Here is a 14,730-nt window from a genome sequence, read left to right as displayed (position 1 = left end):
CTTATCTTACATAGGCTATCTTATCAAAAATAAAGGTGACAGAGAGCAAATAAGTGATACTTACAAAACTATAAAATGATTGGCCTATTTACCTATGCATACTATATCTACAATAATCAAGAACAAAGGGTTTTAATTCATTAGGCCGACCAGCCCTCCTTAAACTAACATTAGAATACTGCACTTTCAGCTGTAAAGAACAATTAAAACCTCATAAAAAAGGCAACTAATCCGTTTACCCATAATTTAATCCAAGGACACCAGTGTTAGGCTATGTTCACACACACGGCGTAAGGCTGGCTTAAGCCTGGCGTAGCGTACGCCTTTGTGTGTGAACTAGGCAGTGGCGTTGTTAAAGCCACTCACTACGACACGTCCTCAGCGTTTTTAACGCTACCTGCAGACCCCAGATTAGCAAACGCCACTGAGCTAACGCCAGTGATGCTTGAATGATTTGACCTCATTTCAAGAGATTGACCAATCATGATTGAAATATATTAGCTACTTTTGTCTCTTTTCTGTGCTCTCTATAAATAAAAGGGTAAAGGGGTTCCTTTTCTATTGCATTTTACTTAGTTATAATGTATATGATTTATTTATTGTGTTTTGTAAAATATTTTAACCATTTAGAATGTCTATTAAAACATGCAACATCAACAATGCTAGCTGAAAAATCAAAAGTAAAATTGTTCATTTAAAAAACAATAATCATATAAGTTCACTTCGAACAATTCACAGATTTAAAAGTTTTCATGATGCACAGTTAATTTTACTACTGTAAACACGTACATTATTTAAAACTGAAAACTATTCCACATAGGCCTATATTACTGCTAGTTTAACGAACGCCGTTTGTGTGAACACTTTAAAACTTTAATCCGTGGATTAGCTTACGCCTGGCGTAAGCCACGCCAGTCTTACGCCGTGTGTGTGAACATAGCCTTAAACACTCAGTACTTATCCTTGATAATGTGTTAATCCAATTAATATAGTGAGATAACGTAATGTTAGTTTATCGAGGGTGGGTTGAGCTAATGTACAGAGACCTGTCAAATAAGCAATCTATTGTATTGGCCAGCACAATAAAGATAAGATGGTTACTTCAGAGAAATGGATCATATAAACTTTTATATCAACATCTTATGCCCTATGTTGAAATTTTGCTTTATTAATAGTATCTCATAATAAAATACATTCAATACTTTGTTTAAAACTGTTAATTGCCATTATGTCATAAAAAGGAGATCTGTACTTACATCTCTGTTTGCAGCAACATCTACGAAATGATGATTATCATTGCTGTAAGATACTCGAAAGTCTTCAGCTGAAGTTACAATACCAAGTACAGTACAGAGTTTGTTGAGATCTATTATGGTTTCCGATAAAGACACAGCAGCCAATGGAGTCAAACAAGCACCTAAAAAGTCAATTTGAATTCCAAGTGTTGATTGTTAGAGCTGTCTTCCTCTACACTAAGCATGCAGTCTTGCTGTCTTGTCTTAATGCACTACGCCATGTTGGAATATCTACTTAATAGATAAAATATTGTAAACATTGTTGTTGAAATATGTCAGGAAATGCCACAGTGTTGCAGCAATACAACAGCATTGGTGATCCAATTGAAATGAGTTATGCCTACCTTCATTCATTAAAACAACATTCTGTAAAGTTAGCCCATCAACTGTCATTTCATCCTCCATTGTGGAACTCCTAGGTGATGCAGAAAGGCGACCTTTCTCTGTTGTACCCAATTCCACATAAACAAAGTAGTTTGTTCCTGTAGATTAAACCAATCATTATACAGTAATCATTGTCAGTATCAGTATCATTTTTTATCATCATATTTATTAATTAGGATCATTATATTAAAATAAGCTGAGTCATTTCTAAACATAGCACCTTTTAATTCACAGAAATAACACTATAAATATGCTAATCATATTTGAAACTCAAACATATTTGCAAAACTGGGCACGAAATTGGTGAAGGTCTGCCTATTCTGTCAAGAACACATACCTAAACAGCCCTCCAAAAGACAGGTTTTAACAAATCAAAACTCAAGTTATTAAAAAGCAAGTTAGGCCTACACCCTATAGTAAGCAGTGATCTACTGTAGTGAAGTGGGTACAACAACTCCCCTTAAAAAGCTTTCCCCCTTAACCCATGTAGCCACCCTTCAGGAAATTTTTCGAAGCAAAATATTACTCTCAAGTAGTCATAGCAATATATTTTGCTAGCTAGCACATCTTCACTTTACTATCGAGCCACCCACGCACCCCCCCCCCCTCTCAACTTCACCTTTCAAACCCACCTCCATTTCCACTGGATGGAAGTGTCATAATCACCAACTAGATCAAATATTACTTGGTACTTGGTGGTTATCCTCTTGGAAATCTACTTGGAAGTCTGGCAACGCAAGAAGGCCTTGCAGATCGAGTGGCTTAATTTGAGATTAGTATAATGCATTATGAATTGTTGCAACTATTGTGTTTTGGGGCAGTTTGTTATTAAGGTAATTAACATACCCTCAAGAACTTTCCACCTAATCATTGCTGCTTCGGTGATGTTTGTAACATCGACATCACGGTCAGGTTTCCTAGGCTGTGGTGACGTTGGCAAAAACGTTATAATATCATGAACAGGATCCTCAATGGTAATGATAAACTGTAAAATAGAAAGTAATTTAAAAAGTAGTTAATTTTAACAATTAATTGTGTATAAATTGTATTGTCATTAAAAATAAAATTCATAGGTAGATTATTTCAATATTTTGGTTTACTAGACCTTAAATAAGGATATTATTCAATGATAACAGAAATGTTCACTGTTAATGATTATCAAAGTCTTTAAATTTTAATAGGTTAAAACACAATAGGAACAAATTGGGTCTGTGTGAAATAATAAAATAGATAATAAATAATAAGAATGATGATGGCAATGATAAAAATAATATCCTAGTATTGCATGAAAGAAAATATCATATTTTTACAAACTCCAAGAAGTAAGTAAATGTCGAATGTGTAGGCGAATGGATGAAAATATCAATAATATTGTGTGCAAATGCCCAAAATTAGCACAAAAGTACTAAAAAAGAAGGCATGACTGGGTGGGAAAGCAAATTCATTGGGAAGTTTGTAAAAGAGAAAGGTTTTGTTGCCAATCACAAATGGTGCAAACACGTACCTGAGTCTGTGCTAGAGATTGACAAATGTGAAGTATTATGGGATTTTACGATAAAGACTGATCATGTAGTACAGGCAAGAAGACCAGATTCATGATTGTAGTTGAAAAGAAAAGTAAATTTTGCCGAATCATAGATTTTGAAATATCATACAATAGCCACATTGAGAAGAATTAAGAAATAGAGAAAGTGATAAAATATCGGGATCCAGCAAGAGCACTGAGAAAATTCTGGAAAATAAAAACAGTGGTCATTCATGTAGTAATTGGGACATTTGGAACAGTTCCAAAAAGAATTACAGTAAATAAAAGACTGGAATACATTCATATAGAGACAGATGAGCTTCAGAAAAGTATGATCTCTATAAAACATGGCAAAGATTCTCAGGAAAGTCCAAGAAGTTTGAGGTGACAATAGGCTCCGTCATCTTACCATCTTGCATTCCATCATGTTTGAAACAATCAGACTTGCCAAACTTTAGTTACTGTGGTAACTAGCCTAAATTACCTGATTAGTAAAATATTAATTATGCAAATGAGCAAGCATATTTACACACACATACCAAAAACTATAGGCTCTGACTTCTTATTACCATCTTGCATTCTGCCAAGTTTGAAACCAATAGTTAACATGGTAACAAACACATGACCAACAACGAAAACATGAAGAAGAAAATAGGCAAAAACAATAGCTTATTCTCCTTTGGGGAGGCTATGTAATAATAATAATAATAACAATAATAATAATAATAATAATAATAATAATAGATAATAATAATAATATAATAATAACAATAATAATAATAATAATAATAATAATAATAATAATAATGATGCTTGGTAAATGCAGTATACAGAAATGAAACAATAATGTTTGCCTGGACAGGGAATGGGTAAATGTTCAAACAAGATTTTCTCCATATCATCGTAATGAAATACAGTACAAGTAGATTAAAAAAAAAAAAATTCTCTTAATATCTATCAGAAATCCTAAGTAAAATAAAACACTTACAATATCTGTATCCTCGCTAATGTTATTGAAGGCTTTAACTTTAACACTGTAAATACCAGCAAGTGACCATGAATACTCCACGGTTTTATACTCAGCACCTAGCATTCTGTCACCGTTCCCAAAGTCCCACTCGTAAGTAACCTCGGTACCATTATGCTCAGATAAACTTAACACAACTGTTTCGTTAGTTGTTTCTATCAAAAAATAAACAGAAGTAATATATACAATTACTGTACATACACTCAAACCACTACATTAGTTCAAGTAAAAAAATATATTAGTTTCTCGTCACTTTGATTTTCATTAAATTTTAATATTCAAATAAAAAGAATTGTTTTATATAGGCCTAGGTCTTATATTTGTTAACTTTGTAAACTTTGTTAACTTCGTAAACATTATAAATTGTTTTATATAGGTCTTATATTTGTTAACTTTCCCGTGCCGTTGATATTGTATTTTGTTGTTTCTTATACGCAAGGGCACATGATTGTCAGCTAACCACTGTTTTGGGTTACCTCTGTAAATAAAGTTTAATAAAAATAAACTGATTTAGGCGCTTTAATAGTGTATTAGTATTAATAGTGGAAACTGTTATAGCACCACCAGGATCACACCTAGGGTTTATTGCCATTAACCCTACCGTGAACAATGGATGACTTTCCGTCCTACTGCATCTTAATCATACTAGCTTCACATGCTAGGACCCCCTCCCCAGCCCGTCAGGTACTTCCACTTCTACATTGGGCAAAGCATGGTTCCACAACTGCTTAACTGACACAATGTTTTTTTTTTTCCAACAGGGATAGATGAATAAGTGAATCAAATTTGTCATGAAGGCTTTAACAATACCAGTAAATGAACATGGCTTAATACAAAACACCTAGCATTCCATCTCGTTCCCAAAGTCCCAACATATGTAGCCTCAGTACCACTATCAACAAGTACAGTTAACACAACTGTTTCACAATAGTTTGTATAAAATTGTATAATGAAACAATATCAACAGTGAGGAGGTCAACTGAATGCCTAAAATTTATGAAAGTTAAAGTTGGTCGAGGGATTAAATTAAAAAGAACTAAAAAGCTAATGGAAAATAATATCAGGGAACTTACTGTAGCTGTCTGCAATGATTTCTATCCCATTAACAAATGACTGGACACGCACACTACTACTGCTTACATTCACAGAGCTGAGTGCATTCTTAACTTCTACAAAAATAATACGATCCACATCGTCTCCTGTAGCATCGATAGGGTCTGGCAACTTCATTTGCAACTTGGCTCTCGATGGCGTTACAATCGTCGCCTGAATCAGCGTGTTGAATCGGTCTAATTTTAACTGCAGGGACATTTTATTTGAGATGTATTCTTGGTGGCTTGTATTTGATGTTCTGTGAATTTTTCCATCAGTACTAGAAACCGCGAGCATGTCACCTTTGGAGATGTACAAGTATTCTTCCTCATCCAGAATGAGATAGTACATTCCAGATGATTCAGCAATGAACGTGACATTTTTTATGAGTTTAACACTAACATTATCAGGCCATGGGTCATCGTCTGGACAGCGCCGCATTCTAAAATTGTAAGTTCCATTAGTGATGCAATTTTTCTTAGTATCTATCACAGAAGGTCGGTAAACCTGAATAAAGAAACAATGTTTTATAATTAACCGTAGTTTCTTAGGTACTGGGAGGATTGTTGGGGTGGATTTATACCAGATAAATCCAATTTTTACTAAAAAAAATGATGATTGTCTGACAGCATATCCTATGCCAATAAAGAGCGAGAAGTCCAACACTGCAAGCCAAATTCAAAGCCAATCTTTGGGATTTTTTTTTATGATAGAATTCATAAAGTTCAGCCAAGCCACTTAATCGCAAAACACTCAAGAAAACACAGGTACAGTAGATGACATCAAGCTGCAGAGTATAGTGGGAGGTTTAACTTATATAGAAAATAGAATTTGGATAAAACTGTAATTACAGGTCTCCCTCTAATAAAGGCTAAATCAAGAACCAAAATAAGGTATGTTTTTTAGCCATGAGGCTACATAATGTCAGGTGAATATTTCTCATACCAGAATTATGGATGAAATGAATGAATGAACCTATGCATGAATTAATTTGAATGCAATTTTTGTTATTCTCAGTAACTCTTTTACTTTTTAGTCTTTTACAGTTGTTCTAATTTTGTTACAGCTTAATCTTTGTATTTTTTACTGTAATTTTACTCTGTACATGTTCAATTTTACCATATGTTTTTCCTATTTGTTTGTATAACATGTATGTGTATATTTTACCCTTTTTCATATTTGTATTTTAATCGGTGACAAGCAAAGCAAATTTCAAAACATTTTATGAGTATGACCAATAAACTGAATTGAATTGATTTCAATTCAATTGAATTTCCAGACACCATCTGTCTGCGGAACTCACTACCCAAAGATGCTGTGGAATCAACATCACTTGCAGGATTCAGGAACCAAGTGTCAGATGTTGACCTTGCTCCAAGATATTAAAATTACAACTTAAATTATAAAATATCAGATTTAAAAAATGTAAAAATTAAAACTAAATAAACATACGCTTGAATAATTACCAAATAATTTGTAAACATAATATTAAGGAAATCAGGAAGTACAGCTGCAGCAATTGTGATCAACCCACATGTGTGACTATACTCAAAGAAAGGTTCCACTGCTAGAAAAGACCACCTCCTATTAAACACAATTTTCTGAGGTCCCTAATTTACAAATGCATTTCATCTTTATTATTCTAATTAGAGACCAAAGACGCTGAAGACCATTGAAACCAAGGTCCCAAAAATAGTCTCTAATTAGAGGGAGACCTGTATAATGTTATGATTTGTTACCTCCAAAGTGAATCTGCCATTACTAGCAACTTCAAACTCTAGGCTGACAAGGACGCCCTCAAACATGACTTGCTCAAAAAAGTATATAGAGTCTGGTTCTGTGACTCCATCGTGAGTAATCGAAGCACTTTTTCCATAGATTGTGTGGCCAGCATCTGGTGAAGAGAAAAGAGGATAAACATGGTTTTAAACTCACTAAAGCTATGCTGACTTAGTTTAGCTACTAAGTAAAATAATTTAATATAGTGGTACTTAAGCTTCATGGATGTTTTCACACCAAAACTCAAAATCCCCTGCAAAAGTGAAACTGATTCAATCTGTACGTGTATCATTGAAAACTGATAATTATTATTTAATGAATACTTTTATGTGTGTGCCAGGCTCAAAGATTTGGCTGTAACTTGGATTTCAGCTTTCCAATGGCATTTGAATTGAACCCGGCACCTATTGTTTATCAAAGTTCACACCCATGCTATCTCCAAACCTAACCTTACCAATAAGATCAAATGTAATGTTTCCAACTTCGTAGTCTGCTTGTAGTAACATTGAAGTTCCCTGCATCACCCTAACTGAGCATTCAAACAGATCATTTGCACCAACCACTTTTGGACACACAATGGATACATTTGAAATCAGTGTCACAGCATTAACAATGTTTCGTATTTCAACTCCTCCTTCAGTATCCACATCCTCTGTAACTCCATCCTTTGCAATTCCAAAAATTGGGTACGTTGATGGTCGTCTGTAAAATCAATGAAAAAATTGATAAATAATTTTTATTTTTATGAAATAAATAAAGAATATTCATTAAGCAAATTTAAGTCACACAAGTGTAGACTTTTGGTTGTCAATCTTTAGATCGTAGTCCAACTATGGACTTTAAGCTTCACAATACGGATTGTGAGAAATTACAGTAATTAAAATATTTTGTCAATTACTTGATTTTCTAGTGTGGCAATCAAACACGGCCAAACATTTTTTCAGAGTTTTCCAACTAATAACATGCCTGTAATTAGTATGTTCAGGTATAATTTCATTAAAAAAACAAAGACCTCAATTACAATGATGATTAATTTATTTTAAAAATTTAAAAAATTTAAAAAAATGACAAGTGATCGTATACTGTATATTTACCATATATACTCACATACAAGGCGACCTGCTTATAAGACGACCCGAGTTTGAAAAGATTTTTGGAAAATTTTTGTATGTTATTCGTATAAAGATTCCATGTTTCACTGCCGGAATTCATACTTTTTGTTGCTTTTTATCGTCTAGCTGACTAAAAACGCAGCCAAAGGCAGGGCTAATCTTCCAAATAATACCGTTATGAAAATGTAAATGTTCATCAAATCTTATTTCCCCCTATTCAAAATTGTATTTATTCATAGGCCTACTAACATTCTAGTAGCTTCATTGCAGTAGTCAATTCATGTGTTAGGGATGATCCGCACAAACGAAGAAATGATGATTTTTAAAATCTAAAATTTGTATGTTACGAGTATAAAACGACCCCTTGTTTTTCGATCATAATTTGCTATTTTAAACCTCATCTTATATGCGAGTATATACGGTAAACTTGTGCTGCAACCAGGGAGTGGTTACTATGGAGCAAAACAGTTAGGAACTAGACCAGTCAGACAATAGAGCGCATACCTCCACCCTGTGCCTGAATACCGAACAATACACAGGCTGTGTATGATGGGCAATTCCATTATTATATATTTTATGCTCAAGGGTAAAAAAAAATTGAATTTTAGTGACATTTTCCTCCTAAAATTTAATCATCACTTCCTCAGATTATTATGTACCATTTCACTAAATTTTATGATGATCCATTTCTTAGTTTTTGCATAATCTTGCTAACAGACAGGACAAAATAGCGGTAAAAAAACATATACAGTAGGTTGTAACCTCCTTTGGTGGTAAAAATTACATTTCGCAAAGCCAGGATTGCAGTATGGGGATGCACCCTTGTGCGTTGAACAGGGATCCGTCAAAAGTATAATACCCTGGTATACAAACATGCGTCGCTACAAAGAAAATGGTCAACAAAATATTTTAGAGGGTTGCCAAACACTATTAGTAAAGTGAAATTCATGAACAGTTATCCAATAATACTGAAAAAAAAACAAGTATTATTTCATTTATTTTTTTTTTGTTCATTTCATTTATTATTTCCAGGCAATATACAAGAAAAAGAATGCAAAACAAACTTGTGAGTACTATACCTAAAAGCAAACTTCATTAATACCGAGAGACTCTCCCAAAAATAAAAACAGGTTAAAACTTATTTTGAAAAAAAATATTATACAAAATTTAAAATTACATAATAAGTAAATATACACCAGACAAATTTTTACAAAATTATTTATAGAAATTTAAAATTACGATAGCAAATTAAAACAATAAAATCATGGAGACATAAATGGTCGCAAAGTTAAGAATTAGAACTGTTAATTAAGAGGTTCCTAACGCCAGCAAATAATATATTATTTCAAATGTACGGGTAATCTAAATTAGAACATGAAAAATATAAAACTGATGTTAAAGAAACAGGTGGTACTCACATAAATAAGTGTACAAAGTTGCTTGGTGTTCCCTTTTGCACATTATCTATTGGAGAGTCGTCTCCAAAATCTAGTGACAGTGTAATATTTTCAGTTCCCGTAAAGTTTATGGAGAATGTTACATCTTTCAATGTTGGCACGGAAACATAATCATCGTATGACAGCTGTTTCAATCCTGAAAAGTTGGTGATTTTAAATGCAAAGATAAAATGATCAATACACACAAAAAGAAAGTGCCATGTCGAATTCAAGGAATCCTGTTGGATTTATTTTTATTCAACAAACTAAATAATTTAATTTGTTGAAGCACTTTGCAACAGCGGAAATGATTTGGTTTCCCAACCTTGAGGTCAGATTTCAATGATGATCCCTCGCTGTGCATTCCGCTTTTCCTTCTGAGCAAGCTACTTTATCTACATTAATTCAGTCTACTCAAGCTGTATCAATGGGTTCCAGCTAATTGCTGGGAGTAACCTGCAGTGGACTATAGCATCACATCCAGGGGGAGTATATTACCCTTTCATCTGCTTCACACCACAGAAACTGGGGATAAACTCCAGCTTTACAAGCCCTGTGGCTCAGCAAGAATTTACTATTGGTTTCATCACTTTCACAAGAGTACAAAACAAACTCTTTTCGATGACCGATCTCCCCCCTGAAAGAGTACAACCAGAAAATGATGGTTTTGTCATTGTGCGATCATCTTTTTCTTAAAAGAGATATATGCCATCACAACCCCTATGTTTTTTACACTTGTGAAAATAATGAAAACAATTCAACAAATTCTGTTCTAATACATTTTGTTTTTTTTTCAAAAATGCAGATTCTGCTAGATACTTATAGAACTCACGCAGCATGAAAATATGATGGTGATTATGAGGATAATAAGGGTGATGAAAACAAGTAGATAGAGTCAAAAACTTACCAAGTGTTCTGCGATAAATGTTGACGTTTCCAAGCTTTGAACGGGTACTATACACAGAGTAGTGGTCTTTGCTCCCGCATGATTTAGGGCACATGGCGTCACAAACAGTGTTTGTGACGCTGCCATTGACCTGAAGACTGTTATCACATAGGCAGATTTCACCAGCATTTAGCAAAGTGTACCTTGTCAGGGAAAATCACTTAACTTGTTAATATTCAACATGTCATTCTGAATAGTTTTTGACAATACTAAATAATCTAATATTCAAAATATATAATATTCAAAATGAGTAACACCCAAAACATACAATTAAATCCTTAGTTCTTTTCTTAAAATGTGTTGTGTTTTTTGTTAACTTATGTTCGCTAGGGTCCACTATCATGGAATTAGTTCAAAAGATCTGCCTATTTGTTTTCTTAGGAAGTAAAAGAATATATCCTTACTTTCATCAAAGCTCAACTGGATTATAATTTCTTACAAAATTTAATTATTGTGAATGGTCATAATATTATACCGATACTAATCAGCAATGTTGGTCAACATTTTCATGGTGTACATTAATTAACAAATAATGTTGCTTATTAATATTAATAATTGTACTATGAATATTCATATAAAAACCAGAGTTATAGCAGTCTGTAGGAATACCAAAATAAATCAAAGCATGAATATTGAGATTATTATCATCTAATAGTGACCAAAGCTATAGGGTCATTCCGTGTCAAATCAACCAGATTTCAAAAAAAGTTCCAGTATCACCCTCTCAGATTTTGATGAAACTCCATAAAAATGATGCATGTGAAAAACCAACACTTAAAAAAAATTAGTGTTATAGGTTTTGTAGTTTCTGAGATATTGACTCCTCAAAAAAGGGGCGTGGCCCTTCAAGATGCGCAAATGCAATTTCCTCCAACTTTGGAAGCTTATTTAAACCCGGGATTGGTAATAGCTATCAAGGTCAAACTTGGTATTCTAACTTATATTCCACCATATTACACAAATATGGCATCAGATTAACTGTTATTCCTTCTTTTTTTAAGTTTTCTGCACTCAAAATAGCCACTTTGTTTAACGACGCAGTTTTTTTGTGATTTTCAATGTCACCCTGTGTCCATATGAGTGAGTTTATACATCTTTAAACTACAGATATATTACCTGATGCCATATTTGTGTAATATGGTGGAATATAAGTTAGAATACCAAGTTTGACCTTGATAGCTATTACCAATCCCGGGTTTAAATAAGCTTCCAAAGTTGGAGGAAATTGCATTTGCGCATCTTGAAGAGCCACGCCCCTTTTTTGGGGCGTCAATATCTCAGAAACTACATATCCAGTAGGGCTAATCTTTAGTGTATGTTCATTTTTCACATAGTGGATCATTTTTAAGAAGTTTCATAAAAATCGGAGACGGACGACCTGGGAGCTCTGGTTGATTTGACACGGAATTACCCTAAAGACCATTGAAACCCCAGTCCCAAAATTGGTCTTTAATTGGAGACCTATAAATTGATAATAAATAATTACTTTGATAAATGATCTCTGCATAGGCCCATGCACTTCGTAACGGTGACTGTATCAGTATTGTACTGACCAGGATTTATTGGTCGGTGATCAGGATCAATTGGGATTTTATAGCATCCCACAAAATCTATATGAAGGAAGAAGTACAAAGATAATATACTAATAAAGAACATTAAAGCATCTATAATTATAAATTACAGGTCTCTCTCTCTAATTAAAGACCACCTCCAGTTAAATACTACTTTTCTGTCGTCCAAAACTTGCAGATGTCTTTTATCCTTATTATTCTATATAGAAACTCAAGGTGCTTTGAAAGACCTTAGAAACCATGGTCCCCAAAGTGGTCATTAATTGAAAAAAGTCCTTTTGCCATCTATGATGATGCCTTAAACAAGTAGTCTATTGAGGCTTTCATTTCAATTTATCTCGCACTCTACGGTATGCCAATACAACACAAGTATTTGACACACACACGTTAAACAGAAATCAATGTGATTAGCCCTCTTCTTGAGCATCTTAAACAACAAGACAAGATCAGAACGAGGTAAGACGTGAAGCGATAAACTGTAAATCATTTCTCATAGTTAATTTTTTTTTTTTACACCCAGGTAAACCAAGTTTCCACGGTAGGAGCTCTGGACCCCTGTAAAATTAACTAATTGCCCTTAAAACTAGCTTTATTATAGGTAGGCCTATGTCATCATCACCTGGTAGATCTGCCATGGAAGTATACCTTAAATGGCCTGTCTGCAATAATCGAACCAAGAATTGACTAAAATTTAAGTGTAGGACGGTATAAGGCCTAGCAGAAGCAAACACAGCAATTAATTAAAAAAATGTTAAGAATTAAAGTAATAGTAAACTTTATGTAGAGCGTAATAAATTATTTATAAATGCTTTAGGCCACTGTAAATTCTACAGTATTTACTAATTTGTAGGCCTATTTCCAAATATAATGCATGTATATTGATTCCAGTGTATTCATAACACATGTTTTATTTACTTGCATATATTTATATTTCAAAATACACTGAACGTTGTGTACATACAATTCACTGTTATTCATTGTATAATACTTAATTTGTTTGTGTTCCATCTAGTTATGCCACTGATAAGAAATTAAATTTTGAACAATATATCATCTTCGCAATAGACCTACATTTGTCTTATTCACATGATTTAAAATAGCTTGCGAATTGTGATTCCATGGTCATTATTTTGAGACATGCTATAGCATTTTTAACCTGGACACTTTTCTGGGCCCACTCGAATTAGCATTATATAGGCTTTTATTATCTCTTTTGCAAATATAGGTCTTATGTTCAGACAGATGCTTTTCCAAGACTTTTAATTTCAATTCTCCAAAAATGTTTTATGCCACTCTTAGCTGGTTCCTTATATGTTTTATATGCAATATTTATACACTCTATCTTACAAAAAAAATTGTGTGGATTGATATTGTTACTAAAAGTAGAACAGCGAAAATGTGAACGTTAGGACGGACAAGATAGAATTGGCTGTTTCAAAGGGCCTGTTTCTACTGGAAAGAAATAATCGATTAAAAATCGCTTTTTCGAAAAATCGCTTTTATTCTGGCAGTAGAAACGGGACGAGTTTGAAAAAAGGCATTGAAAAAAATCGATCAAAAACACGCAATGGATAGCGTGTTCCAACAGCAAATAACAGATTTTGGCTGTGTACCTTTTAGCTGCAACACAAAAAATGCGATTATCAGGTGAAATGTGACCTTCAGGTCAATCACTGCAAAGACTAAATCGTATTAGGCGCGAACTTTCAAAAAAATTTGTCCTAGGCCTACAAGCTAAAAATATCAACAAACACATGGAGTGACGAATTCGTTTTGTAATTATTTTGTGGGGGAGGGGGATATTGGGCCTAGGCCTCTCCGCTCTTTTGGGCCTACCGTTGCCCTTGTTTGGTCGCTCGTTCATAATTGTGCAGATGAGCACAGCCGATTTAGAGAAAATAAATTTAAAAAAATAAACCTACAGTAACATGTCCACCATCCATAACAGATATATTTGTCTATAACAATATTTTAATTAGTAGCTTTAATTAAAAATGTTAACAAAAATTCTACTATACATCTACTTCTAAAAATGCTCAAGGAATTCAATGTGAATGGTAAAAATGTTGCAAATTTGAAGCATGAAAAACATTACATACACTCAAGTGCAATACGGACAGACATTTTACCCATGCGGTTTATATTACAAATTAATATTTTCACCAATTCACTGAAAGATATTATGTAAAGTCATTCAGAAACCAGAGCCTTGCAGGCGTCAACGTTCCTATGCATGATACACGACTTTTAGAAGTGTATATATACGTACATATACATATACATACATATACATACACATACATACACATACATACATATACGTATATATATGTATATACATACATACATGTATATACATACATACATACATACATACATACATATACATACATGCATACATACATACATACATATACATACACATACATACATACATACATATATGTATATACATATATATACATATACATACATATATGTATATATACATATATGTATATATATATACGTATATATACATATATACATATATATATACACATATACGTATATATATACGTAT

At 33.4% G+C, this 14,730-nt stretch overlaps 1 protein-coding gene across 1 annotated transcript in view; it reads right to left on the bottom strand.

Annotated features, from left to right (window-relative positions):
* Positions 1-1,226: 1,226 nt before the first annotated feature.
* Positions 1,227-14,730, bottom strand: part of LOC117123757 — a 24,433-nt gene continuing 10,929 nt past the window's right edge. Inside the window, exons 3-12 of the mRNA XM_033269762.1 lie at positions 12,083-12,206; positions 10,558-10,739; positions 9,633-9,807; positions 7,557-7,804; positions 7,063-7,217; positions 5,305-5,830; positions 4,193-4,386; positions 2,526-2,664; positions 1,640-1,777; positions 1,227-1,417 (exon numbers count right to left, since the gene is read on the bottom strand). Of these exons, the coding sequence (XP_033125653.1) occupies positions 1,227-1,417; positions 1,640-1,777; positions 2,526-2,664; positions 4,193-4,386; positions 5,305-5,830; positions 7,063-7,217; positions 7,557-7,804; positions 9,633-9,807; positions 10,558-10,739; positions 12,083-12,206 (2,072 nt within the window). The remainder of the gene's footprint in view (positions 1,418-1,639; positions 1,778-2,525; positions 2,665-4,192; positions 4,387-5,304; positions 5,831-7,062; positions 7,218-7,556; positions 7,805-9,632; positions 9,808-10,557; positions 10,740-12,082; positions 12,207-14,730) is intronic.

The sequence above is a fragment of the Anneissia japonica genome, unplaced genomic scaffold (genome assembly GCF_011630105.1).
Source record: "Anneissia japonica isolate Jap-2015-1 unplaced genomic scaffold, ASM1163010v1 scaffold7096_len229077_cov162, whole genome shotgun sequence".
Lineage (NCBI taxonomy): Eukaryota > Metazoa > Echinodermata > Crinoidea > Comatulida > Comatulidae > Anneissia > Anneissia japonica.
Note: the sequence above shows the minus strand (reverse complement) of the source record. Positions and strands in the feature narration are given on the sequence as shown.